The sequence below is a fragment of the Fusarium graminearum genome, chromosome 3 (assembly GCF_000240135.3).
Source record: "Fusarium graminearum PH-1 chromosome 3, whole genome shotgun sequence".
Lineage (NCBI taxonomy): Eukaryota > Fungi > Ascomycota > Sordariomycetes > Hypocreales > Nectriaceae > Fusarium > Fusarium graminearum.
In genome coordinates, this window is record NC_026476.1 from 2,686,131 (window position 1) to 2,712,395 (window position 26,265).

Consider the following 26,265-nt stretch of genomic DNA (forward strand, 5'->3'; position numbering starts at 1 on the left):
AATCATATGCAGCTTTATAAAACCTTTAGGTAACTGCTTTAATTTGTCACAAATGTAACAGTCTATGCACTTAGGCTATTGTTTATGCTTCTACGCTATCACCTGTAAACGAAACCACGTTTGATCAATTGAGAGAATCCTGAGTGCAGCACGAACAATTGCAACTCCTTGCAGAATGCAAGAGCATCGACAGGGGTCACAGAGCCGCGGCGAACGGAAAATCCAGGGTACCGGACCAATCAATCCATCATAAACTGTCTTGACAGAGCCCGAAATGGCTTAGACCAGCCAAGATGGGCGTGGCTGGTGGACAATCCCGGTGATCAGGGGTGTATTAATCTCTGAAGTGATTCAGCATACTTTACAGCGGACTGCAGTGCACTTGTAGTGCACTTACAGCGACAAACGACAAACAAAGTTAACCCCCCCACATTTCATTCACCCGTTTGGGTTATGCTGCTGGGACCGGTATTATTGGAAAAAAAGGGACTCGAAGCGCTTCTCCGTCTCATTCATTAACATCAGAACCTCCTTCATTATCACGACTTCAACCACTTGCCACGCCAGCTGTTCACCGCGAATCATCATATTCGACGTCATATCAAGCTTGACTGCCGAGTGGGTTAGTCAAATTTTGCTGCAGCTGTTCTATTCTTGGCGCTGTTGCGTTGCAAGTTGCGGCCACTGCCAGAGCAAAAACTTCTGATCCATTCAAACTATACGTACCTCACACCTCTCTCTCAGATCCGGATTGACTTCAGAATCCTCCAACCTTCAACCATCAACCGTAATCCTCATCTCTTTTCTGATATTAGCCCGCGCAAACATCTATTGCTTCGCCCTTTCAGCCCACGGCGTATCGTTATTGCTCTTTGTTTTCCGCGTTTCTGCTAGGAACAAGGTATTTCATCGCGCCAAAAAAATACACACGTACCTACAGTACAGCGTCTGCGCTTCTCTTTCATTACCCTGTCTTTTAAGTAGGTACCTTACTCCCCCTGTCGCTGGCGCGTGGCACATTCTCACCTCTAACCTACAGGAAAAAGTTGGTACCCGGCCCGCTGCATTACTTCCCTTCCTCTCAAACTTCATACAGCCGCCTTTCTTTCTCACCTCTAACTACATGATCCATCGTGCTCGCCATGGCTGAGAACGAGTCTCCCGCAAGGGAACCTTCCACTCGTGGTCGTGGCCGCGGTGGGAGAGGTCGTGGCGGTCGAGGTAGAGGAGGTGGTCGAGGTGGCTCTACTGCTGCAGTATCCAAGGCGGCCACTGCAAAGGTCGGTCGTGGTGGCTCACGAAGAGGCCGAGCCAAGAACTTTGCGGATTCGCGTGTCCAAGCTGCTTATGAGCGTCAACGGCATCTCAAAGCCAATTACCAGGCTGTTGCTCACGCGCTCAAGCCAGCTCTGCAAGAGCTTGCCGAACGCACCATTGATGAAGCCTTCCAAAACCCTGACAAGCATAAACATGCTCAAGAGTTCATACCTCTCATGCAAGAGCTCCAAGATAACCTCGATGCTAAAATAGCCGAGTATACGCGGCGCTACAACAGAGACAAAGAGCTTGCTGAGCATTTGCTCAAGGCCGATCATTATGTTGCCCAACAAGAATACCTGGTATGCTATTTCCTCCTCTGACGTGACGCTATCACGTTTCCGAGATTCCTAATGAGGCTCTTGGCAAGTACTGACGAACCCACACAGAACGGTTGCGCAGATCTCACGGATCAGTTCTACGAAGGACAAGACAACCGTGCTCGCATTCTCAATTCATTGTATGACAAAGATCTTCCTGTCGATGTTAGTCAAAATTTTCTTCAATCTTTTCATCCCTACTCTACACTAATTACACAGTCTGCATTCCACATCCAAACATCTGCCCTTTGCGTTCATTGGCGGTGCATCTGCTGACACACTCAACACAGGTCGTCGATGATCAATACGAATACAAGGTCATCAGCGACGAACATTTTGACGAAGAATTTGGACTTTATGTGTGCAGGTTGGATGGTAACCTGGTTCCTTACCCTTCTCGTGTCCCAGGAACTGCCATGTGGCAAAAGGGACGCGATAATGAAGTGGCCGCCACTGCTGCTGTCAGTGCTCCTACCACTTCTGCTCCCGCTTCTCAAGTCAAGAGTACCCGTGGCCGAGGTCGGGGTGCCAACAAGCGTAGAGCACAAGATCAGCCCGAAGGCCAACCTACCCCCAAGAAGAACACCAGAAGTAACCCTGACGATGCCGCTGCATCTCACTCACTTTCTGCCCCAGCCCCTGCCAAAGGTCTTCTTGCTAGTGCTGCAGAAGTTGAGGCAACGCCTGAGGGCACGCCAGCTGAGTCAGACTCCACTCCAGCATCCCCAGAGCCTCCAGCCTTTGTCAACGGCATTGCACATGCTGCTGTCGCTAGGGCACAGAATCACAGACTGCAAACTCGCGAGAAGAGCCCTCCATTGCCAAAGAACATGGGCGAGGCAGATGAGTATGGCTTTCGGATGTTCAACCAGAAACCGTCCATGCGCGAGAAGGGTATTAGCAGTCGTCTTTTCGTGCCTCGACCGTTCGAGTTCGAGAAATGGGAGATTGGTTTTAGAGACTCTTCCAATGACTCTAGCAAGGGCCACAGCCGTGCGAAGCGCGGCAAGTATCTCGATACTCCTGACAGCAATGGTTTGTATATTGATGCTTGGTGTAACGGTTTCGACTTTTCAAACACAAAGCCATCCGACTTTGACAAGGAAACCGTGAAGCGTTTTGGAGTTCACCCCAAATTTGGCATCATCTTGAGAGATGCACCTGTTCCCGAAGCTGAAAAGACTCCTCACGTCATGCCAGGAAAACCTGTGGTCTATATCGCGAACCCTTCGGGTCGAATTTCACATGCTTCTCGCTCCTTCTTGAAGACTATCAACCACCGTCGTGTGGAGGATAACCCGTATCGTGCCAAGGTCGGGGCTTCGATGAGACGGTTCTGCAAACTTGGAGATATCGACCTCGATGAACTCGACATCTCTGAGTATGTTCGATCAGAAGACGAGCTGCGAAGCAATTCTTTGGGTACTGCTCTCAAGGAACTTGAAGCCAGACCTGTTGTCAGCCGGGAACCATCGGAATCCGAGGAGCCCGAGACTGAAGAACAAGTGATCAAAGTAGAGGATGTGATAACCGCACAGCCTGAAGTCGGATTTACCGGTATTTCAGTTCTCGCCCTTGCTAGTGCTTTCCTCGAAGCCGAGGGACACAAAAAGGCACCCGAGCCTGCGCCCGCGCCCAAGCCTGCTCGATACGATGCCATTCGCGACGTTTTCACCGATTCAAAGCCTGCACCGGCTCCTAAGCCAGACACTAACCCCAGCGTTGGCCTCGATATTCTGGCTGCCTTGAGTGACGTTGCAGGCACTCCCAACGAACCTGCTCCCGTTGAAGAGCCGCTTCCAGTCTACGAGGCTGCAGAAATTGAGTATGCAATGGGCTATGAGCCAGCACCAATGTCTGAAACTTCTCACATGATCGAGTCAATTGGGGTTCAAGAACAGCCAGTCTACCGCGATGCTATGACAAATGGTATGGGCCCTGCGTGTATTTCCTCACATGGAATTCAGGAGCATGATCCTCGAGGATCGATCTCCCGAAACAATGAGCTCCCACCCGTCACTCCAAGCCAGGCACCTATCGACCCTCGTTTCAACTCCAACCTTGTTGAGGTACCTCAAGGCTATATGCACCAGCCCCACGCTCAGCTGCCAATGCAATCAAGCGGCTCAGTGCATGGTCATCCCGGGGAGGCCCTGCCCTACCCACCTATTCATGACCCCAACGTGCCACAGCATCCGTCAGTACGACATTCTGAGTACCCTCCCCCCCCTCCCTCTCAGGGTCCTCCAGTTCAAGACCAGGGGACATATCTGTCACATAACAGCTACCCGAACCCAGATCACCGTGATGCTCATATGGCCTCCGGCCGCCCTATCGATCCCGGATATCCACCCCGTCGATTGAGCTACGCTCCCGAGGCTCCTAGCTACTCCCGTCAATACTGGTCGCAGCCTCCACCACCTCCCGGTCCTACAATTGCTGCCTCCGCTCCTCCAGGACCGGCTTCAGGCTCAGTGCCGTCTCACTACTCATCTCCAGCTCCGCCTTCGGCCCGGATACCCTTTTCTCACAACGGTAGTGCCGAGCCTCTACCTCCCCTACGTCCATCGAGGGGACGCAACCAGTCCCTTCAGGACGAGGCACTTTTGGAACCTAGTTTACGGTCGCCTGGTTCATACTACCCTCCTGGCCCTCCTCGCTCTTACCACCGAGGAGGCTACCATGGCCCCGAGCCACATGGGCAACCGCAACTGCAGCCCATCACAACGGATAGAATCCTGCCAAACCCGCAGACTGCCGGGCAAAGTTACATGACCTCGCCTCATCAAGGCTACGCACATCAAGTACTATCTCCAACGTATGCGAACCCCCCTCCTATGCCTCCGCACATGGCTCAAAGCCCTCAAGACAATCATCAGGGTCTGCCCAGTTCGGTTCATCGTCATCGATCTACCCCTTCAGGGTCGTCTGATGCCGGTAACAAGTACCGCAAGCTCCAACCCGCCCCCGTTCCCGCGCATCGATCGTGGCCGAATAAGCCCGAACTTAAGACCATCCCGTACGACCACAAAGAGACCGGGTCTGTCGCCGCACTTCCTAGCTCTGGCCCGACTCAAATTCGAGGATGGAGCGTAAACCAACCACGCAAGCGAGGCAGCAAGGAGAAGGGCGAGCCTGGCCAAGATCGAGAAGACTCGCGATAGAATGGTGATAATTCTTCTTCACAGGCAGATGGGCAAACTAAACCGAATAAGCCTTTCAAGTCCGTCCGATTTGCTGAGCCCCTCTTCGGCGACCCGGCTATCGTCCAGAAATCTAACAAGCGAAAGCGTGCTGATTTGCAAACGAATAAGGATCATGTGGAGAGTGAGTCTCCGGAAGAGACACAAGCGAAGAAGGATGAGGACGTTGTGATTATCAACACGCCCGTGGACTTAAACAAACGACAACTACGTCCTAGAAAACCCAAAACCCCCCAGGGAAACATGACTGCTTCAGCAGCTGAACCACCAAAGAAGAAGCCAAGAGTGACTGCGGCGCGGAAGTCAGCTGCTGTTGAGCCTGCTAAGACGGCTCCAAAGAAGACTGTAATCAAGATTGTCCGATCCAACTCATCGAAGAAGACCATCGCCAAAGCCACGGGAACCACCACAAAACCCAACACTGCGAGCGATAAGTCTTCAAAGGATCAGGAGTCTTTGGTCAAGGAAGAATCATCCGATGACGTCCAAATCATCAAGAGTCAGCGGTCCGTCATCGTCATTGACAGCACTGACGAGAGCTCAAAATAAAATCTACACCGGGGAGATGAGATGAGGTTTCGTCAATCTTGAACGGCAACTTTATTCCTCCCAACCTTTTTCCTAAGCAACCGCAGCGCAGTTGCTATGATACCCAAAAACTATATACCCGAAAATCGGGTTGACTGCATACCGGCCTAATTATTATCAACGTCGAGGATATAGATCCCCTCTTATTCGCATCGGTGGCGTTAGGCAAGCATGTCCACGGACATACAGCAACAAATGATCTGCATTTTGATATTTTCTCACTCTCGACCTGCATGTTTAGCACTTGTCTTTTTTTACTATCTTGGCTTTCAACTTGCTTCGTTATGAAAGTGCACGCCAGGCACCGGTGGAAAATGATTCATCGATGAGGGTCCCAACAGCTGCACTGAAGAGTCGGTGTGCACCTTTGAAGGTGAATACGCAGTCGATCGCGATCACGATTCTTTCTTGGAGGAACAGGGACATGAGGGGATTTTAGGACAGTGCGGATGTGCCACGTATATACTTAGTCGATAAAGATTATGAAGCTAAACAAAAATGAATAACGAATTTCAATACGCTATGCGAAAGAAATGTGATGTTTCTGACTTGATAGACGTGATGGCTCAGTAGCTTAGATGCTTCTAGTTACGCATCGGAACAGTAATTCGACTGAGTATATATTGCTGCATTAAATATTCTAAGCCCCAATAATTCCTTACCTAGAAATGATTCCTTTAGCGAAAACTCTTGTTTAGTGTACAAAGGTATCATCGATTCCCAACTGTCATACATCCTTACTAAAAGGCTAGATAAATAAAGCCCGTTCCCTTCCCTTCCTTCATTCCAAAATTGTACAACGCTTTGTGAAATAGCACCGTCTAAATGCGTGTCGTCAAGATGGCGAGTCGACTAATTGGTCTCTGAGGCGTTGAGGTTCGCCTGTGCTTCCTGTACGGGTTGCTCTGCTGTGGCCTGAGCTGCCTGTTCTTGAATAGGCCGCTGAGGTGCCGGTGCACCGTTGAGCTGTGTAGGATCGGCGAGGGAGCCGCCCGGCATAGCGATGAAGTTGCCGGTTTGGGGCATACCACCAGCAAGCATGATAGGGTTGTTATGGTGAGGTAAAGCACCCATCGCGGTAGGGTCGATGCCCAGAGGGAGACCATCCATGCCGCCGCCCATGAGCATGGGTGCGCCACCATTAGGGACGGTGTGATCGGTGAGTAGGGATGCTCCGAGAGGGCCTTCTGGGTGCAGAGGGTACATAAGCGCCTCCATGGTGTTACCGTCAAAGACGACCATGTTTTGGATAGGCTGCTGGGTTTGTCCGAGGACGTTGATGACATCTTGAGCAAGTTGACCACCGAGAATAGCGGAAACAGGGGAGATTTCGCTGACGAGGTTCTGAAGGAAGCTGCGCAGAAACTCGGGACGAAGTGTTTCACTGGGCAGACCGAGTGCTTTGTGTTTCTGTGTAGCAATCTGTGTGAACATCTTAAGGTCTTCGCGATTGCTGGGAACACGACCGTTCTGGAGTTGCATGAACTCCCAGAGAGCACGGAGGCAAGACAGAGCAGGGGTCACACTCTTGAGTCGTCGCTTGGACTGGGTGTACTCGGCAGGTAGGACAGCGACATCGCTGGCGAGGAACCATGTGGAATAGAGCTCGCGCTTGGTGACAGACTCGATTGTTTTGGGTCCTTCCTTGCGGGTCTGAACGTCAACAATAGAGCGCGTGCGAGTTTCTGGGCCAGTGGTTGTTGATACGTTTCCGAGATCACGCTTAATGACATAATCGTGCTCGATCAAATCGCTGAAGATGAAGCCGTAGAGACCATGGCAGCCAGCAGCATAGAAAGCCTTGCAGTTCAGGCGTGTGGCTGTGTTGATGATGTTGAAAGACTCAGGATCAAGGTCGGTCGCAATGACAATGTCGTATGCAGCAAAATAGCTTGGGCCCTTGGTCTTAACGCCTTCCTCGTCAACATGAACGTGAACACGAGGGTTAAGCTTTCTGAGGGCAACACTGGCAACCTGGGCTCTGTTTTTTCCAATAACGTCCTCATCGTCAGGGAGTAGAAACTGAGCACCTCGATCGGCTTCGGTAACAGTAGCACTGTCAAGAAGAGTCAAAGAACCGACACCAGCAAGAACCAGGTTCTTGGCGATCTCGTTGGCAAGGGCTTTGATGGTGATGAGAAGAATGTTTGCGCTTTGGATCTTGGCTTGAGCAGCCATGCCCCAGAGGCGAATCTGGCGATCATAGAGAGCAACCTCCTCTGTGGCGTGTTAGAGTCTGCACCAGCTGAGTATGCGGTTTGTGGGCATGAAAACTTACCGGCACTGACAGTGGTAGGTGGCGGTACTACTGGGAGGCTAAATCCCTGGGTCTGGCCATTTGAGAGGTTCATTCCAGGTTGCATCATGAAAGAAGGATCGGCCATAGGCATTTGCATACCCAGCAGGGAAGGGTCTGCCATGAGAGAAGGGTCACCCAGCATGGTCAAAGCTTCAGGGTTCATCGGGTTGAGAACGTGGTTAGGGACATGTGGGATACCGTTGCCGTTCATGCTGGCGCCGACATCCATGGGAGGCATTCCCTGTTGCGCTGAGGTATCGGGAAGCTGTTGCGCTTCAGGCGCAGCTTGAGGCTGGTCCTGATTTTGATTTGAGCTGTCCATCGGAGCTCAGCAAGCGAGAAAGTGTAGTGAAGAGTATAGGCGATGAGATGATGTAAAGTGGAAGAGGTTCCGTGCAAGGCTGAGAGATTGCGGATCGAAATCGCAAAAGTGTTGTTGTGAATAAGAAGGCAAAGACGCGTGACGAGAAAGCCCAGCCTGCTGGGATTATGTTCAGCTCCTCTCAGTCAGAACAGACTGTTTTCGACTTATTTCCATTCACCGTGTATGCAGGTACCCGGGCGGTCGCGAGAAAGAATGTAGTTATGTCAGGTTCTCGATTGCTTGTTTGTCAAGAGGAGGCTGAAGATAATCATATCTCGATTGGATTGGATGTTGGTCAAGAAGTCCGCTGTAACTCAGTGAGCTGGCATGAAAATGATTGGCTGACAGAAATTGTTAGCGGGATCGGCATTCATTGACAGAAGGTCAAAGTGGGCACTGAACGCGCTCTGGGGAATTAATTGCCTGCAAGGAACGACGACATACACTTGAGGAGGATATGGTAAATATACCTTAGTAGGTAATTAAGTTATATGTACTATGATTGACAGCAATATGACCATCTATAAATATTTGCTATATTTATCACTTAAGAATAATCACTAATCGTGCGAGCCTTTCCTGTCTGCGTCTTTGTCATGTCTTCAACTAACAACCACCATCTTGTCCCGACAAGCGGGAACCAGATTGGATCTATCCATGGTTAAGCTTTTGTCAGTCACGTGAAATAAATGAACCGTTATCAACCTTGTCTCGATGGATTGTGTATACGAGATACGAGATATGAGTATCAATTGGAGGGATGCGAGGATGCCATATATTGTGCAGTGCCTACCTACCTATCATCTAGATAGAATCCGCGGTTCACAGTTAAAGATGATTTGTCACCTTTCACAGAGTAAATTGCCCCCACAAAGACACAAGATTGCTATTTCGTGATCACAGTGAAGGCATGTATATATATATATCTAGTTTAGTCTTAAGGGTCCTATAGACCCAACGGTCCTTAAAATGAGTTTGATCCTTACTGTCAGAACGATATGTTTCCTTATGATCAGGACTATAGGTACCTACCTAGATATATGACAGTATGTGAAATATCTGAGGCTCTCTCACTTTCTCCCGGGAAAAATGAAAGCGAAAATAAAAAAAGCCATCACAGCATATGGTAGGTCTAGTCTTACAAAAATGATAGAACAACGTTGTGTCACAATTTCTCTTTCGTTTCTGGGTAGCACAATGTCAGCCTACCAAATGCACCAAAAATACTTGTACAATGTGACACATGGTACGACAGTCTTGAATATTTAAAACCCGTAAACTGCAGGACAGATAAACAAAAATAATAAGATTGATTCTAGAAGATGACAAAGTGCTGGATACCACCGCTTTTTGCTCAGATGAAACGATTATGTGGCAGAGTCCGGGCAATCAATTCCTGTGGCTTGTTCTACCGCCTTTGTCTGTCCCAGCACAGCCCAGCCTGTTTCCTCACAACAACCCTTTTTTACTACTCACTTATATCGCACCACCCAACGTTACCCATCTGCTTCTGATAGCAATGTTTTGATCGCCGTTCGAGTTAAAAAACCTTCACCGCTTTGTTATCGTACTGTATCATCCATATCGGACGCTATCAATATTCGTCTTTTCTTTCTCTTGGTGAGCTTCGCCCTGTCCCGTCCATAGACTTTGCCCGCCCCGCCAGAATGCGGCAGTTGTCACAATGATGCTCTACTGCAGCCAAGGTCAGGTCAGGCGTACACTGCACACGGGCATACAGTACCAGAAAGGGCAAGGCAGAGGGGAAAAAGGCGCATATTGTCCCTGTAGAGTTGACGTCGGTCTTCTATCAACAGGAAACGAAACTGTTCTTCCACATAGCAACTAACAAAACATCCCATAGTCGAGTCATTCGCACCGTATTATACCAACACCTTAGTACCTACCTAACTGAAGTGCCTGCTTTATGGCCGAGACCACACCAAACTTGGGCTGTTCACGTGGTAACAAGACAGAGAAACCGACACCGCATCCAAGAGTGTCACTGCCTGTTTTACTCACCCGACTGCAAGCACGATTCATTGTCCTTTGACAGCGCGAACAACATCAAATTAGCACCACTATATCACTCACCATTATCCGCCCCATCGCTACTGCGCCAGAACCGACCCTTTATCCACCTTGTCAGCTAAATCGACGGATACCAAAGACAGGGTCCATCGTCAATCAAACCCTCGATTCGCTTCGCTCACCCCAAAACCCCACGTCATAAGTCACAGTCAGAGTCATACTTAGTTGTAGCCGCAACGACTAGTAGTCCTGTACCCGGTATTAGTTTGAACCCCCAGTCAGTCCAGTCAAGTACAGTCCCGCAGTCATTCACAATGTCTGGCCGGTCGGGATCAAATTCCCACCGTCGCCATTCTCGAGAACCCGCCGACGACTTTCCGCCTCTTCCAGTACCCCGACTGCCTTCTCTTCGGGCACTCGCCCACGCGCAACGAGATCGTGACCGAGATAGCCCTTCGCCGAACTCTTACAACCGTCCCCAGTCCCGACATTGGTCAGCGGCTGCTCGCCGCGCCGAGCGCATCCGCAACCTGGAAAACAGAGCCCCAGGCACCGGCTTCGACGACTTTGAGCGGCCCATGGATAACGGCTGGCCGACTTCTCGTCGTACTGACCGTATGAGGAACGCCGAGAACAACAGACCCGTCAATCTTGAAGACCTCGATCGACATCTCGAAGAAGCAAACTCCCACCTAAGGGCTGTCCTTGATCGCCAGCACCATCCTCCCCCCATGCCACCCAACTTCTCCCCTCCGCTCCACCCCACAGACCTGCCAGACTCTAATAGACGTCATAAACGCCGGAAGCTGGATTCTGACAGACTTGCGCCCTTCCGAAGCTTTCGTTATGGAAAGTACGGCCAGGTCGAGCAAGGCGATCTCAAGATGGAGATCGTCAGCTGTGATGGCGGCATGTTCTCCAATGAGTCGTCTTATGCCGCCGAGAACATACTCAAGAACGATACCTCGGTGTATTGCACAAAAGGAAATCGGTGCAATATTGTCTTGCGGCATCAAGGCGGTACTGTCTTTACTCTCCGGGAACTGGTCATCAAGGCGCCTGGGTCAATGAATTATTCACATCCGTAGGTTGCCCCATGCGTTGCCTTTTGATATCGGCAGCGTGGCTGACTACCTATGCACAGAGTGAGAGAAGGAATGGTTTTTGTGGCCATGACCCAGGATGAAGTGCTGAACCGGACAGCCCAGTATCAAATCCAATATGCGCCACGCTCGAATGAGCCGATCCATGAAGGGGATTCAAGAGTTTTGCAGTCTATTCCAACCGAAATAATATCAGTTCAACACCACGAGAATGGTACTACAACCACGAGATCTCGGCCGTCATACACATATCGAAGCCATGCAGACGACTACGAGCCACGAACTCCACAGATGCCTCGAGAATTCGAATCCAACCTCCCAGGTCTCCAAGTCACAACGGAATGTAGTGATGATGAAGACGATGAATACGAAAATGCTCGTGCGTACCGCCGAGCACCTGATCGCATCGGCTCACTCCCTTTCGAAACATTGGACTCCTCAAGTTCTGACGAAGGTGGTGATCTATTTAACCCTGAATATCTCGACGACCATCATCCCTCCCACTGGCGTCTTTACAGCAGTGGTGTCAATGCTAACGGCCCAGGCTTCTCCCCTCCTTCTTCGCGCCGTCGTGAACGAGAGAGGGGAGCGTGGGAAAGAGAGTGGGAGCGAGAACCTGATCGCTCAAATCGATCCCTTTCTCTCACCGCAGCCTGGGAAGCCCACGCTTCTGCCACCCAGGATGCTGTACGAGCTGTCGGCGGCGGCCAGCTCCTCTCACCACACGCTCGCTTCTATATTGAGAAGAAGAAGAGCAAATGCACTATTCGTTTTGACCCTCCAGTTTCAGGCAGATTCATTCTCTTGAAGATGTGGAGTTCTCACCATGACCCTACGAGTAATATTGACATTCAATCCGTTCTAGCTCGGGGGTTTGCAGGGCCCCGTTATTTCCCGTCAGTTGAGATGCGTTGAAATTGGTTTTTCATGGACAAGCGACGGAAAGCAAAGCCGCAAGGATTCTGACCTTTTCTTGATACATAATCATGGCAATATACCCATTCAGAGTTGCTGGTTAAGCAGTGTTGTCCTTGGTGTGATTCATATATTGACTCACAACAAGTTACACGAAGGACTTGCTGGCATATTAATGAAATGCACCTGTGGAACAAAGACATGTACTGCAAGGTGCTCATGACTGTATGACCACTTATGCATAAAGGCTACCCCGAGCGTACAAAGTGTTGACAAGTTTTAATACACGTACAGGGGAAACATGAGTAATCAAAATAAAAAACCTGTATGTATAAACCACCACTGACTCCATTCGGTGCTCCACGGTCCAAGTTGTCAACCTATACGCACGCTACAGTTGAAATAAGAAGGCTGGTGCTTCTGCAAGCAAACAAATGGCGATGATAGTGGAACCCATCAGAGTGATGAAATGAAGGAACCAGGAACTGGGCTGGCTGAAGCTGCCCGGGATTGTGACAGGAGTTTGTGCAACCTATTCGCTGGATGTTTATTTGTTGAATCCTTTTGTTGGTGGCGGCCCGCCCAAGGGTACCTCATGTCTGGAATTGTGTGGTAAACCTTTGTCATGCCCAAGTTATGAGAGTCCATAGCTGCATAGCATCGTGTAAGGTAGTGGACCTATCACAGGTAACTAGCATCGTGACATGGCCCAAAACGGACAACAAAGACGCTGGAGGGTTTACTCCAAAAGGCGAGACTGTTAGATGACAGATTCCATCCTTAGCGAAGGAATGGGTTACTATGCTAAAATTTAACTATATTTCCTAAACTTTATGGATAGTTTGGGCTATCATTGCTTGGTACAGCATCTACTTGTACTTGATTGCATGATCGTCCAGTCGTTCATCCAGTGTGTCAAAGTAGCTCCTAAACCACCTATATGAATCGCATAGGACTAATCCAGCACAAATCATGGTCTGGGGTTCAAAGAGGCATGGGTGACGCCATGATCGATTCTGCTGATCACCTCGAATGACCACAGACTCCAGCCATGGCCCGCCCACCACAGATCGTGGCAACCAAGTTTGCCAACGTGCCGGGTCAAAACTCTGTTCCTGTTCTAGGCCAGGGTAGCTCAAGGGACCAGACACCCAAAACGAGGGAAGGGAATGGCCTGGACTTGCCAGAGGGAGTCTGAGTTTGCATTAGGCTCGTGAGCTGAACAATGGATGGGATGGATGGCCACTTTGCTTTTGCCTTTCTGCAGGTTCCCGTGCAGGGGTAGAGGGGAGAACGTTGAAGCCGTCCGTTCGGTGCAGTAGTGCGATGCGGGTGATACTGCATGATTGACTACGTATTACGGAGTTTTATGGGTAGGTATGGCATTGGCACGTAGTATTGGCAATGAAGTGTTTTGTTTCAGGGTGTTGCAGTGAGGGAAATTCACCCGAAAAAGGGGACAACCGGTAGATCCTTGCTTTCAGGGTTCAATATTGAATCGAAATGCTGCTAATCTGAATAATGTATGCATCAGGCCCAACCATCGCTTTTTTGACGGGTCATTATGACTCTGTCTATCCGCAGGCATGACGAGAAGGAAAAAGATCCAGAACCAACCTCCAGTTACGTCAAACTCAAACTCAAACCCACATCAATTAAAGAAAGTGTTCTTTACACAGAGAGAGACAGTGGCGCCTTGTTGCATTCCTCAGTGTTAGGGCAGGGATCAACGCTAGAGCGTTACATACCAAGCTCGGCTGGCTTGCTCTTCCACCAGGTGTTAGACGACACTGAGCATTGTCTCTTCTGGAAAGGGTTCCATGAACAAAAGGAACGTCTTGTTCAGAAATGTGAATACGGTCATCTTTTTATACCTGCAGTAGATATTAAGTTGACTATAAGTACATGCCTATATCTGAGTGTAATAGCGCAATGCATGGCATCGATAGGTAAACCGGTGGCTGACCGCCGACTTACCCGATCAGTACAAGTCCGTTGGCTGCTAAAGAACCCCTCCCTCCACAGAGCCAGAGCCCGACCCCGACACAATCCACCTTCGTCGAACCTAACTTGGTGTACTGTACTCTGTACGCCGGACATACAGCCAGCAAACACTAACTTGGCCCAACCATTCGTCAAAGGCAGTCAGTCAAGTCTGATTTGCCATCAGCCGAACCCGGCCACACGCAAAATCATCCGCCGTGGTGTTAAGGTTCTCATCGTCCAGTGATACCTCCTCCGCAGCCATAAACCTCGTCTCCTCCACCTACACACAACTCCTTCTCTCTCTTCAGCTATTATAATACACTACACGACGGGCGACACGCGGAATCGTCAATAAACATCTCTCCACCATCAAACATTTCTATACGATCGTCAGTGCTAGCGTTTTCCTGGCGTTGGTCCAACTGGGTTCCGCTGCTCTTGATCCCTGCACCATCAAATCTCCCAGACCCCTTGGAACCGAGACGACAGCAATTATGCATCCTCTGGATCCTCAGGCCCAGGGGCTCGTTGACGACCGAGTTGCCGAGGAGGAGCATGGACAGTTCCCCATTGAATATCATTCGCGTTTAACGGGACCAAGCTCCCCTGCGTCGTATGGCTCCAGTATTCGCGCTTCGACCGCCCGAAGGCGAGCTGCCATGTCAAATAAGCCCATAAACAATCATTTATCAGAAACAACACCTCTCCGTCTTTCCCCAGCGGCTCTCCAGACTCCTACTGCTCCTCAATCGACACCTCGCTCAACTCCTCCCGTTGTTCCTCTCAACTTGACTCCACCCTCAGCAGCCCATTATCTTCCCAGCTGTTCTGTACGAACTCGCGATCCTGGATCTCATGTAGAACCGACTTCTCCAAAGCTCCAGTCACCTTTGCGCCACTCCATTAACCTTAACACCAACAGTCTCGACGCTGAGTCACAGCACTACCGGATCTCCAGCGACAAGCCCAGGGCCCAGTCAGTCGATATGTCATTTACTGGTGACAACAAAAGGCCCGCTGCGAGCAGGACTCGATCAAGCCTGCCTGCTGTCGTGGAAGAACCTGGCCGAAATCGGCTTCCGACTTGGTTGTCGCGACCCAACGCACCAGCGCCCTTATCAACAACCATCCCGGAACGGCGACGCAGCACATCATCTGCCTCCAAGGCATCAACACCAACTTCAGCTCGCTTTAACTTCTTTGGCGCCCTTAATTCTTCCCCTTCTACTGCGTCTCCCACCGAGGAGCAAAACGAGGCCCTTATGAATCTGGATATCGAAAAGGGTCTCTTCCCCAACGGCGTTCCTGGCGAAGGAACAGCTTTCTCGCCATCCGCTTTTAAGAATCTCCAGATGAATGCCACTGGACTGCTGAGCAAGTTCCAGGCTGCTTATGAGCAACGTACAGCGGAGTTCCGCGAACTGCAGGCTGAGCGCGACATTGAAGAGTTCAACAAGAGCGAATCCGAGCTCAAGGTGGAGCAGCTCGAAAAACAACTCGAAGAACAATCTACAATCATGGCAGAGCGTGATGCTATGATCGAATACTTGCTCAACCAGCTAGCTCATGAAAAGGAACGAGCAGATCAAACCACAAACGGCGAGAAAGAGAACACCACCTCAGCAGCTTCAATCGTGTCAGAGGATCTGGGCGTTGACGAAGACCGACTAAGGCGCTGGCGAAAGAGCACGTCAACCTCGTCTGATGACGAGAGTGTGGATGAAGTCAGCGTATTTTCTCGATCAAGGAGCCCAACATTCTCCACTACTATATCAGAGATCAGCCCTATCACAGCTCCTACCGCCCCAGCCGCTCAGGCAAAACCAGTTTCCCTTGAGCCTCCTCGCGCGGCACGAAACAGCGTTCCTCAGATGAGCCCGTTCCAAAAGCTCATCCGAGGCATGTCCAGCGAGAAACCGAAACCTGCACCTACCTCCAACTGCCCCAACTGCCAAGGACAAAACGCCAGCATGGCTTGGGACACAGTGAATCTACTCAAGGATGAAAACAAGGGACTCAAGGTCAGAGTGGAGGAATTAGAAACCGCAGTTGAGGGCGCCCTCGACGTTGTCAATGGTCTCGGCTTATGATACAAGTTCAAGTCGTGATTTAAAAGAAAAAAGAAAAAAAAGGAATGATGACCTAATGTGAAACATTGGATAGGCATCCGGCTGCATTGTCACACAAAAACACGGCGCTACGATCGCATCGTACATTGTCGGCTCCTTCAAATGGGCTATATTGTTTTACTGGAGTTTACGGTTTATAAAGCCGGATTGGGTATACGGCGGCGTTCTCTCAGCATTTGATACCATTCTGCATAGGTCTAAGATCAATTTTACCTTCGTTAGCTAAGAGGCAAGACAACCTCTATAAATACCTTTATGTGGATTGAGCCACTACATTGAATAAATCTCAAGTTCTTGATCAATTTTTAGTTAAAAACACTTCCACAATTATGATATCATCAGTAGACGTTGCAAGGGAATAGTGTTGGTGGTGAGTATCGCCCGGGTCTTCGCGCATATCAAATCTCAACGCATGAAAGACGGAAATTTCGTCACTGAGATTCTGACAGGGCAAATGTAGTTCTTGTACCTCCTAGAGCAGCCATGAAATGAGCCTGGCCTGGGATCAAATAACTTTGTTCGACCTTGTCGAACAATCATGTATGCTGCACTCCATGGTATTCACGCCCTTACCAGTCGGAATAGACATTGTCAAACAGTAACCTGTCACTTGTAATTAAAAGAGGAATCGCTCTGTTTCGAAAGTTGGTTGAATGAATCGATTCCAAGTTTCTTGTATGTGAACTTGGAGTCCTACGTCTGAACGACGATCTGAGATTCCACATAACAAATTATGACTGGAGTTGCCAGGAACTATTACCTTGGTAGTAGTAGAGTCATCAAAAGTCTAGGTCATTCAGAACCACAGCCTCTGCCGTTGTTCGGCTTTGAGACATCCAATATCCTGATATCGCATCCCAGTATTTCCAAAGCTATAGCAACTTCACGGTAGCTTCACCCGGGCTTTTTGACCCCTTCTTTCAATATTTCTTTTAATTGATAGGTTCCGTAGTCTGGCCGAACACCCTTCTCGCTTGACGAGGTATATGTACAAAACTTCCCCACACCCAAAACGTGTTCAAGGTCTTCCCGTTTTATCATGTGCCGTAAATGTCCACTCTAGTGGTGCTCCTCGCCATGGTGGTGCTCGTCCTCGAGGAAGAAATACTCGTAGCCGCAGTAGGCAGTGAAGGCGACTGTCGCGATGCCGAGACCAGGGAACCCGCTCTTGAGACGGTTCCAACGAGTGTAGGGGCCCTGGTATCGCCAGGCCTCACTGGGAGGGAGTCAGTATAACGTGTCCAGCGTATAGCGAAGCATTTAGCAAGAGATTTTCACGGACTTTCGCTCCCAAGGATCGTATCGAGGCTGGCCGGTGGATGCTTGGAACGCTCGCATGTTGAAGCCGGTGATGTTAGGCTTGGGTCCGCCCGCGGCGGCTCGTAGTACTCTACATGGCACATCTGTTAGCTTATGATTGTCAATTGCAGGAGCCAATTGATCCGGTAGCAGATCTAGAGGATCGCGTCGTACCTCGTGGCAAGCATCGTGGGCTGGAGGCGAGATTCTGGCTGGTAGTTGGATCTGACGACAAATGAAATGGGCGAATGGAGAGCGAGCCAATTCGACCTTAGTGATGCTGGCGCTCTTCCCCCATCACTCAAGGTAAAACTGGGGCTCATTCCTCTGACTGAGAACTGAGAGAAGATCGGATCAAAGTGGCCGTTCCCTCCGATATCGTGCACGGACCATCTGAATCTGCCACCTCGAGCTCCTCATCTGTGTGGCCTCGATACTGGAGTCTTGAGAAACCATACCAGCAAACAATTATCGAATCTTATAATCCACATTCTGTACTCTATTCATTATCTTCTGCCTTACAGACTAGGGAATAGTTATTATAGTGGCCAAGGTACTCGCCTTTTGCTGATTGGCCGGGCCCCCCTCGTACATATCTTCGTCACTCCTCCAACCCACTCTCTCTCCACCATTCGACGTGGAATCAATAAAACCACCCGCCAACGCAACTCTCGATACTTTCCGGCCATTCGACAACGTTCTCGCCTATCGCTGGTGCTCGTTTAGATTTATGTTATAAGCAAAGGTCTTTTAAGTATTTCGAAGCTACTTCAATGAACAGAGAATCCGCAAACACGCCGCCGAGATAGGGACCGCCGCCAGATATACCAACAACCAGACCTTCGACTTTGGGTTCGGAAATAAAACAGGATTCTTCTGGTGTCGAACCTCCAAAACAAAGTTATCCAAAAAAGGAAAAGCAAAATAAACACAAGAAATCGCCCGAGCATCCTCAGAAACGCCAAGCCACAACTGGTCGAGGGCGAAAGTTTCATCACGAGACAACCAACTATCACAACGCAAACTACTACATGCCGCCGCCGCAACTTAGGGGCTTCGGCGGGGGGCCTGCTGTAGCAGCGCCATATCACCAAGGCGGCTTCCCCTCCCATGGCCAACCGCAGGGTGGTATGCCAGGCGCAAACCAGTACATGAACGCCAATGCCCAGCTTGGACCCTTCTCTGCCAACGGGAATGCGTTCACGTCTGGTCTCAACAGTCTCAACACGCAAGGATTCGCCGATACAGGATTTGGAAGCCAGAGCGCAAGAATGGGCTTCCACGGCCCTGCTGCCGCACTACAACAATCACAGCATGGGCTTCACCAGAACATGTTGATGGAGCACCCCACAATCAGGTCGCAGCCTAACAAGGGCAGGATACGGGAGGTGTGGAAACATAACCTGCATGAGGAAATGGCCGTGTTGCGAGATCTGGTGGATAAGTACCCTTACATTGCCATGGTAAGACACATGAAGTAACACTGGCTTCAAAGATGTACTGACCACTATGAAAAGGATACTGAGTTTCCGGGTGTCGTTTCGAGGCCCATGGGAGGATTTCGAGGGAAGAGCGACTACCACTACCAATGTCTACGAACCAACGTCGACATGCTCAAGGTCATACAAATAGGCCTCACATTCTTCAACGAGGATGGCGAAACCCCACCAGCACGACCAACGAACGACCTAAAGCTCGGCACAGCTGCGCAAAAGGCTGCAACCAATGCTCCTTTCCCTTGTTCGTGGCAGTTTAACTTCAAGTTCTCCATTACCGACGATATGTACAACGAGAAATCAATCGAGTCACTTCAGCAAGCCGGTATCAACTTCGAATTGCTTGATCGCGATGGCATTGATCCTCACGAGTTCGCATCTCTCCTCATCCCTTCTGGTCTAGTGTGCTTCGATAATGTGAGGTGGATTTCCTTCCACGGTGGTTACGATTTCGGCTACCTCACCAAACTTCTGATCTGTTTACCCTTACCTAATGATGAGGTTGATTTTGATCACAAGATGAAACTCTATTTCCCCACGACATATGACGTGAAGCATCTTATGAAGCATGCGATCCGACTACACAACTCGGGTCTCCTCACACCCAGTGATCCCAGTAGCGCTGAGATCTTGCAAAAGTTTGAGCACAAGTCAGGACTGGAAAATATCGCAGAAACCCTCAAGATTAAGCGTGTCGGTAGTGCGCATCAAGCAGGCTCTGACTCGCTGCTCACCGGAAAGGTTTTTTTCTCTATGCGCGACAAGATCTTTGCCGGTGACATCCCTGACGAGCACGTTGGTAAAGTTTGGGGTCTTGGATTCCCCGACTCCAACTCGAATATTATCTCGATGAACCAGCAAAACAACAATGATGGCCAGACAAATGGCAACGCACCCAGCACACCCAACACTACGAGTGTCGGGTTGGCTACCACACCTGGACCCCAAGGCCACAATGGTATCCTCAACACAGGACCTATGACGCCTGGAGGAGGTGGTGGTGTATTTGGCAGCTTTGCTTTTGGTGGAAACCGATAAAAAACCGAATCCCGCGAGATTTGTTAGCCTGCAAGGCCATTAAATATGCCGATAGTGTTAATGTTTTCACGCCTCTTGATTTTGCCCTTTATGCCATCATCCTATACTTGTACTCCTATAACCGCGCGTTTCACACAAAAGCGAAGTCTCGTTTTGTGTGAAACAAACCGTACGCGACGCGACATCATAGCCGTCTGATGCTATGTGCGTCTTCACCTCTCGCTCCCACGCTTTTCTGCACGGGGCTCACGTTTTTGATATTGGAAGCTGGAAGGGTTCTAGGGATTCAGCGAGGGAAAAGGGAATTGGGAAAAGGCACGGCTGGGAGGGAACAGGGTGGTTTGCGTGGACCGTGTGGTGTTGGCGCTGCTACTGTATGCTGTATTGTATAGTTCAATGGGAGTTAGCACCTGGAATTCGATGATTGTCAAGTCGTACTGATAGTTCTTGTCGTTGATGCTATCTATTCTGTTCGAAAATATCTGCGCTGCGTCTGAAGCTGTGTGTTCGCCAAAATATCATGTTGTACAGTTGCATAAAGATCCATTCACTGGATTTTGAAGGAACAACCCTGTAAGCCCCGAAAACGCCCCAAAACCCAATCACGTCGCAGCAATCTACAGTTCTTTTTGTCTTATGTGATATAAACCTTTTTCAAGGACTCGACGGGGAATATGTGGCCCGTCCGTAGATCCCTGATTTGGTCAGCAGGCAAGCCGTTCTTCCTCGCCTGTGTCTCTAAACGATCCCTCCCATAGACGCTACCATTTGGCAGCAGTCTCAGATCGTGTTCCACGTGACTCTGTGTGTGATGGGCATACGGTACGTTCCGTGCGAGTTCATTGAGCTCAGTAGAGCAAATAGGACAAACGCCATGGCCGAGAGTCGAAGCACCTGTTTCTATCACATCCGTGGAACTAGTCGTGTGGCTCACATTTGAACTTTGCGGGGGATTTGCGGAATTAGTATGGCAGGCCGGTGTTTTGAGAGCCGAGAGACCAGAGGAAAGCGCAATGTGGAGAAGAGGAACCGCAGGGAGGGCGAGAAGCTGGTTATGGGTTTTGGTGAAAAGTTCGGCCAGTTCAGCCCACCGCGAAGGCTTGTAGAGCTCACCATACGCCATGGAGCCAGGTGGAAAGGCGAGAAGACCACAAGCCTGTTCAACCTCGCGACGAAACGTGGTTCGGTAGGGGATGAGATGCTTCTTTGCGTGAGCGATGGCCTCATTCACTTTGGATGGGGACTGGGAGCGGACGAGTTCGATGTATTGCTGGAAGCGTAGCATGAACTCGAGTTTACTCTGCAGAATATTAGCGCAACGTTGTTGAATCTTGACTGGGGTTGACATGCATCCATCTTTCGAAGTTCCTTCTTGTTCTCGGTGCACCATGCTAGGGCTTCGACAACACTCTCCCTCATGAGGGAGTCTCGAATGCGACTAGCAGCGACAAAGGTATAGACGTCAACGAGGTCTTTGATACCGCGCTGGTCCGCCAACTGCTTTGCAGTCTCGTTATACCCATGGCGAAGGAGGTAATCTGCCAAAAGCCTATCCAGCCTTTTCCTACTCCAGGTTTCGTATTTCACGTCTTCGACGGAATCCATTTTGTATAGCTCATCGAGATGAGCTATGCGGGCCGCAGCTTGAGTGTGCAAAAGAGCTTCCTCAGCCGCACTCGTAGTGAGCTTACGCTTCAGGCCGCGCATTCGGGTGATCATAGCATCGACGTTTCGAAGAACATCTTCCTGAGATGCGCGGCCAGATACGGTGGCAGTAGCAGAATCCTTTAGCAGTGTTTTAAGGGAAGTGGTATCCTTCTCGATTGCGAAATGTGCCGTTCGAAAGTTCTTACGGAGAAGCTCGGAGGGTAGACGAAGGAGTGGTTGGTCCTGTTAGTGGCCATGAGCGGACGTCTTCTAAGAGGCGGTGATGGACGGGACGAGTGGTGGACTTACAAGCAATAGATGCTCATCATGCTTAATCTGGGAGAGCTTGTGGTCTCCCATGGTCAAGATACGCTGATTGGTTTGATAATCGTCTATTTGTAGAATGATATTTGACGCTGAAGTCCCATGCAAGACGGGTCAGAGGTCCGATAGTAGCGATTGTTTGACGTTATCGTGAAGTGAGGTCGGAATGAAGTGGGTTGCTCCAATGCAGGTCATGACGAGAGTGGAGCAGAATGTGGGAGTTCAAAGAGGGAAGATACGTACCTGCAAGACGTACACTCCCGTGCCGTTCGGAACAAGGGTATGTGGGGCCCCGGATGGATTGTGAAATCCCGCTGTAAGCGGAGGAGGGAGAGAGTGAGTGAGCAATGTCAGTGATGTGATGTATAATATCTACGGTAGGTATGTATGTATGTATGATACGACACTTACGATGTTGGATCAGCTGCATAGGTAGAGTTTAAATCAACCCGTCAAAGCGACGTTTTGACGAGAATGAGGAGCAACTGTGTATTCACGGCGGTGGTAGCAGTCCAGAACTACTACTAGTATGTACGTATTTGTTCCACCTTCAATATTCCAATATGCTTGAGACTAGGCTGTAAGTATTGAAATTTGGTGTGACAAGACGCAGTTTCTGGTATGAACTTCCAGTGGCCATCCAGAACCCCAAAATCAGTTGGTTGCATGAAAAGGACATAGAGTAGCTGTAGATGCCTCCAGATAAGCCCAGACAGAGACAGGCTTTGGGATCGCATTGTACGTGCAGCAAACATGCCGCACTCGAATGTTGTCGTGACACGAGACGAGCTGTGTTGCTCTGGAATAGCCAAATTGACTCGGTTCCACGAAGTATCCTGATCTACAGGTCGAGCCTTCATTTACAAACAATCGAGGCGTTGCATCGTGTACAATATCTCAGTACCTGGGTAGAGTCAGACGAGCCAAGGTCGGATCATCTGTCGCCTGTATTTTAGGACGCAACCTGTTTCACCTCAGTGCATCAAGTGATGTCCAGTTTAATAAAGGGTGGAATCAGGTGATGACTCCACGGTATCTTTGATGGTGCTGTCCCTTTGGGAAGACGAGGGGTTTCCTGATTGGTCCGTGCTAGGTAGCGACTTGAGCGAAGGATACAAAGCTGACAGTGACAGAGTGGGAGGCTTATTTGTGTGTGTGAGGGAATCCGAAACGTATTTGGCGCCTTGTGTCTGTGTTGAATGAACTTTATGATATTCCTACAATTTGGAACTGGGGCTGCATCGAGATATTTCATTTAGTAGCGAAATTACCAAGGTAGTAGGCACTTAAACAAATGCCTAGTCCTCTATTGATCATAATATTTTCCGGGAATGGTGCCTTGGAAGGAGGTATTGTGCCTGCCCATTGTTCCGTATGATTCCTTCTATTGCACCTGCCTGGGTTCTTTCCCCAATCCGTAAAGGCAATAACCACCCCCATGGAGCATATGTGGCCCACCTGACCCTCCTATTGGTCGCCCGCTGAGATTCGAAAATGACTTCTGCCTCAGGCCTCAATACGCATCCCCCTCTTACTCGCGTCGAGTTATTTATCTTACCAGCCTCACCCACTTGCACGTGTTCACCTCTTCCTCCGCCGCGTGACCCGACTCGCTCAGTGCCAGTTCCCAGTTCCCAGCAGCAAGCGCCTATCCTATCCCATCCCAGTCCGGGGGACAGACAGCCCAGCCCAGAGAGATTCAGTCTCCTTGTTCTTCCCTTTTTTTGTAACATAAAAGACACTCGCGTCTTTTATTCGTTCCGAACGCGTATCAGAACCTCGAGGCTTTTCTTTCACTTTTTATTTTTATTTTAAATTAGACTTTTTACAAGTCTTGGTTCTGGGTAGTCTTGAAAACGCGAACTCGTCGACTTATCAACTGGGACTCGCGCGATATCACGAGGTAGATCCCACCAAACACGTGAGACGAGAAAACTCGTGATCTCGCACGCCTCAAGGCACATGATCTGTGAGGTATGTCGCTTTCATGCATCTCATTCACTTCACGATACCCTCATTCAAATGATTTGCGCAAAAATACATATCTTTTCTCTGCTTTTTGGCACCTCGCAAAATATTTGCGCACCATGATGGATTGGATGGCTTGTCATTCCTTCGCGAGATGATGCATTTCACCAAGTGGTCGCGTCTCACCATCACCATTAATCACTGTCATGACCTGGCATTGCTTGCTATCATCGCCTATCAACACGCTCGATTGAAGGCGCGGTTTTACACTGCAGCCATTCTGACTAGACTGAATGAATCAGTACCAATCCATCATCTCGTTCTATCTTCGCCTCGCTCGTGACAAATACCGCGTTTCGGTATCCATTTGCTCTTGCTTTTCAGTCACCACCAAAACCAAAACTCAAGCGAGTTTCCTTTCTCTACGCCTCTTCAGAGTATCAGATCCTACCTCTGCGACAATGACACTAGTGCATCCTATGTTCACGTGTCGCAGATGCTCAACCTTTGCTCTCTGTAATCGACTGGGAGCCTTTTTTCTTTTTTACACTTCATCTATCACTACATACATGCCTTACTTTTACTACGGGCCTTATTCTAACATTGTCTTGTCCTACTCAGATTTTTGACTGAGCGCCAACATCCCATCTGAGGTCTCACCATCGCCACAACTTGCTCTTGGGCGAGCTCATTGATTGAACAGCTTCTGTCCAACAAGGCTGTTTATTTCCTACGTACTTTTTTAACCACCTGAAACGACTGAACAATGTCCGAAGATCTTGCCGAGCAATCAGAGCTCATGGGTCTGACCACCTCTCCTGGTCACAAGCGAAAGCGTGAATCCGGCAGTCCTGACTTGTCGAGGAATAAGCGTCCTGCACCAGCTGCCCACATGTCTACTGACGCGGCCTCGTTTATTGACAGTGCCATGGAGAGCCACGCTGTGAACGCCAATGGTGTCAACGTTGCCGATTTCAACGCTCTGCAGCAGGCCACCCAAGAACATGACCACCCTGATGCCCCAGACCCTACCAGTGCTACCAGTACTGCTCAGGCTGCTCTTGGGATGTATCCCACTCTGCATGTCCCGCCTTCTACTGAAGAACAGTTTGCTGCCCAGGCGGCGACAGACCCCGACCACGGCCACGATACATCTTTCAACCCCGATGTGACCCCCTCAGTCGACGGCATCATGGAACCTCCTCAGGTTGGCCCTCCCCAGCATCAGCACACGCCTCCAAATGGCGTCCCGCATGCGCCACCACGGTACAATCCCGCCGCACCCAACCCCAAGCCTACCGTTGGGTCAGAAGAGTGGCATAAGATGCGAAAAGACAACCATAAAGAAGGTATGACAAAATGTCATTGTGCTCTCTTCAGATTAGCTAACAGTGCGTAGTGGAGCGTCGCCGACGTGAAACAATCAATGAGGGTATCAACGAACTCGCCAAGATTGTCCCTGGTTGCGAAAAGAACAAGGGTTCTATTTTGCAACGTGCTGTCAGCTTTATTTCGCAGCTCAAGGAGAACGAACAACAAAACATTGAGAAGTGGACGCTTGAGAAGCTGCTCACGGAGCAAGCCATTACAGAGCTAAGTGCTTCCAACGACAAACTTAAACACGAATGCGAGCGGCTTTACCGTGAGCTCGAGATCTGGAAGCGCGTGGCGCAGAATGCTGGCCTTGAGCCACCGCAGCCCAAGGAGGAGAACAACGCTGCTACTGCATCGAGCTAGAGGCCCTTTTCAACATTGGCATGTCCCCCTACGGCAGTCATAGACTGATCTTCACATATACCCCTACCTAATACTGTCTTGTGCGAATATTGCCTCGGCAATCATTTGCCAGTCAGTCCGGTTGTGTTTTCGCTTGTTGTTTTCCCCCTAGTAGTACTTTTCTCATGGAGCCGGGAGGAGCAGAGGATCAGGAAAGGGTCCCCCTTCTTGACGTATGTGAGTAGTCTCCTGGTATAATCTATTAGGGTTGGTAGTTTTAAGTAGCTTGGCGTTGGTGGATTGATTCACTCTTCGGTTGGTGGAAAGCTGAGGCAACGGATCTGCTTTACGGCGCAATGCAATGCGATAGCTTGAGTGTTGAATTGAGTGGATATATATCCCTGCTATGACTTTTTTTGCTCTGGCCATTCATGACCCCCTCGGCAATCGCTGTATCTGTCATGGTTGCAATGCTTATGAATATGGTAAGTCATGGCTCACAGGTCCATGTGACATTGTTCT

At 49.8% G+C, this 26,265-nt stretch overlaps 9 protein-coding genes across 9 annotated transcripts; 6 read left to right on the plus strand and 3 right to left on the minus strand.

Moving 5' to 3' along the window:
• Nucleotides 1–1,142: 1,142 nt before the first annotated feature.
• Nucleotides 1,143–4,801, plus strand: FGSG_12755 (uncharacterized protein; the record flags this gene model as incomplete). The annotated part of the gene is made up of 3 exons (XM_011325808.1): nt 1,143–1,619; nt 1,707–1,802; nt 1,928–4,801. The coding sequence occupies 3 exons, from the start codon at nt 1,143–1,145 to the stop codon at nt 4,799–4,801; spliced, it is 3,447 nt and encodes a 1,148-aa protein (XP_011324110.1).
• Nucleotides 4,802–5,083: 282 nt separating this feature from the next.
• Nucleotides 5,084–5,389, plus strand: FGSG_12756 (uncharacterized protein; the record flags this gene model as incomplete). The annotated part of the gene is made up of 1 exon (XM_011325809.1): nt 5,084–5,389. The coding sequence occupies one exon, from the start codon at nt 5,084–5,086 to the stop codon at nt 5,387–5,389; it is 306 nt and encodes a 101-aa protein (XP_011324111.1).
• Nucleotides 5,390–6,280: 891 nt separating this feature from the next.
• On the minus strand, nt 6,281–7,965 carry FGSG_05561 (uncharacterized protein; the record flags this gene model as incomplete). Its single annotated transcript, XM_011325810.1, has 2 exons — nt 6,281–7,647; nt 7,707–7,965. The coding sequence occupies 2 exons, from the start codon at nt 7,963–7,965 to the stop codon at nt 6,281–6,283; spliced, it is 1,626 nt and encodes a 541-aa protein (XP_011324112.1).
• A 2,471-nt stretch (nt 7,966–10,436) lies between these two features.
• Nucleotides 10,437–12,140, plus strand: FGSG_05562 (uncharacterized protein; the record flags this gene model as incomplete). Its single annotated transcript, XM_011325811.1, has 2 exons — nt 10,437–11,206; nt 11,267–12,140. 2 exons carry the CDS (start codon nt 10,437–10,439, stop codon nt 12,138–12,140), a joined length of 1,644 nt encoding a protein of 547 aa, XP_011324113.1.
• A 2,480-nt stretch (nt 12,141–14,620) lies between these two features.
• On the plus strand, nt 14,621–16,456 carry FGSG_05563 (uncharacterized protein; the record flags this gene model as incomplete). The annotated part of the gene is made up of 1 exon (XM_011325812.1): nt 14,621–16,456. The coding sequence occupies one exon, from the start codon at nt 14,621–14,623 to the stop codon at nt 16,214–16,216; it is 1,596 nt and encodes a 531-aa protein (XP_011324114.1). The 3' UTR covers nt 16,217–16,456.
• Nucleotides 16,457–17,173: 717 nt separating this feature from the next.
• FGSG_05564 (uncharacterized protein) lies at nt 17,174–17,816 on the minus strand. Its single transcript, XM_011325813.1, has 3 exons — nt 17,729–17,816; nt 17,538–17,645; nt 17,174–17,471 (listed from the first exon to the last, which is right to left on the minus strand). Exons 1-3 carry the CDS (start codon nt 17,740–17,742, stop codon nt 17,315–17,317), a joined length of 279 nt encoding a protein of 92 aa, XP_011324115.1. The 5' UTR covers nt 17,743–17,816; the 3' UTR covers nt 17,174–17,314.
• A 769-nt stretch (nt 17,817–18,585) lies between these two features.
• On the plus strand, nt 18,586–20,088 carry FGSG_05565 (CCR4-NOT transcription complex subunit 7; the record flags this gene model as incomplete). The annotated part of the gene is made up of 2 exons (XM_011325814.1): nt 18,586–19,017; nt 19,072–20,088. The coding sequence occupies 2 exons, from the start codon at nt 18,586–18,588 to the stop codon at nt 20,086–20,088; spliced, it is 1,449 nt and encodes a 482-aa protein (XP_011324116.1).
• Nucleotides 20,089–21,315: 1,227 nt separating this feature from the next.
• Nucleotides 21,316–22,095, minus strand: FGSG_05566 (uncharacterized protein; the record flags this gene model as incomplete). The annotated part of the gene is made up of 2 exons (XM_011325815.1): nt 21,316–21,978; nt 22,045–22,095. The coding sequence occupies 2 exons, from the start codon at nt 22,093–22,095 to the stop codon at nt 21,316–21,318; spliced, it is 714 nt and encodes a 237-aa protein (XP_011324117.1).
• Nucleotides 22,096–23,661: 1,566 nt separating this feature from the next.
• On the plus strand, nt 23,662–26,173 carry FGSG_05567 (uncharacterized protein). Its single transcript, XM_011325816.1, has 3 exons — nt 23,662–24,033; nt 24,649–25,376; nt 25,427–26,173. The coding sequence occupies exons 2-3, from the start codon at nt 24,794–24,796 to the stop codon at nt 25,762–25,764; spliced, it is 921 nt and encodes a 306-aa protein (XP_011324118.1). The 5' UTR covers nt 23,662–24,033; nt 24,649–24,793; the 3' UTR covers nt 25,765–26,173.
• The last annotated feature ends 92 nt before the right edge of the window (nt 26,174–26,265 follow it).

What these genes read in the sequence shown, in the direction of transcription:
- FGSG_05564 (XM_011325813.1), bottom strand. An exon ending in TACGATCCTTGGGAGCGAAA is followed by an intron (nt 17,472 to 17,537) that starts GTCCGTGAAAAT and finishes ACTCCCTCCCAG; the next exon opens with TGAGGCCTGGCGATACCAGG.
- FGSG_05567 (XM_011325816.1), top strand. Translation starts at nt 24,794, where the DNA reads ATGTCCGAAGATCTTGCCGAGCAATCAGAGCTCATGGGTCTGACCACC. An exon ending in AAAAGACAACCATAAAGAAG is followed by an intron (nt 25,377 to 25,426) that starts GTATGACAAAAT and finishes AACAGTGCGTAG; the next exon opens with TGGAGCGTCGCCGACGTGAA.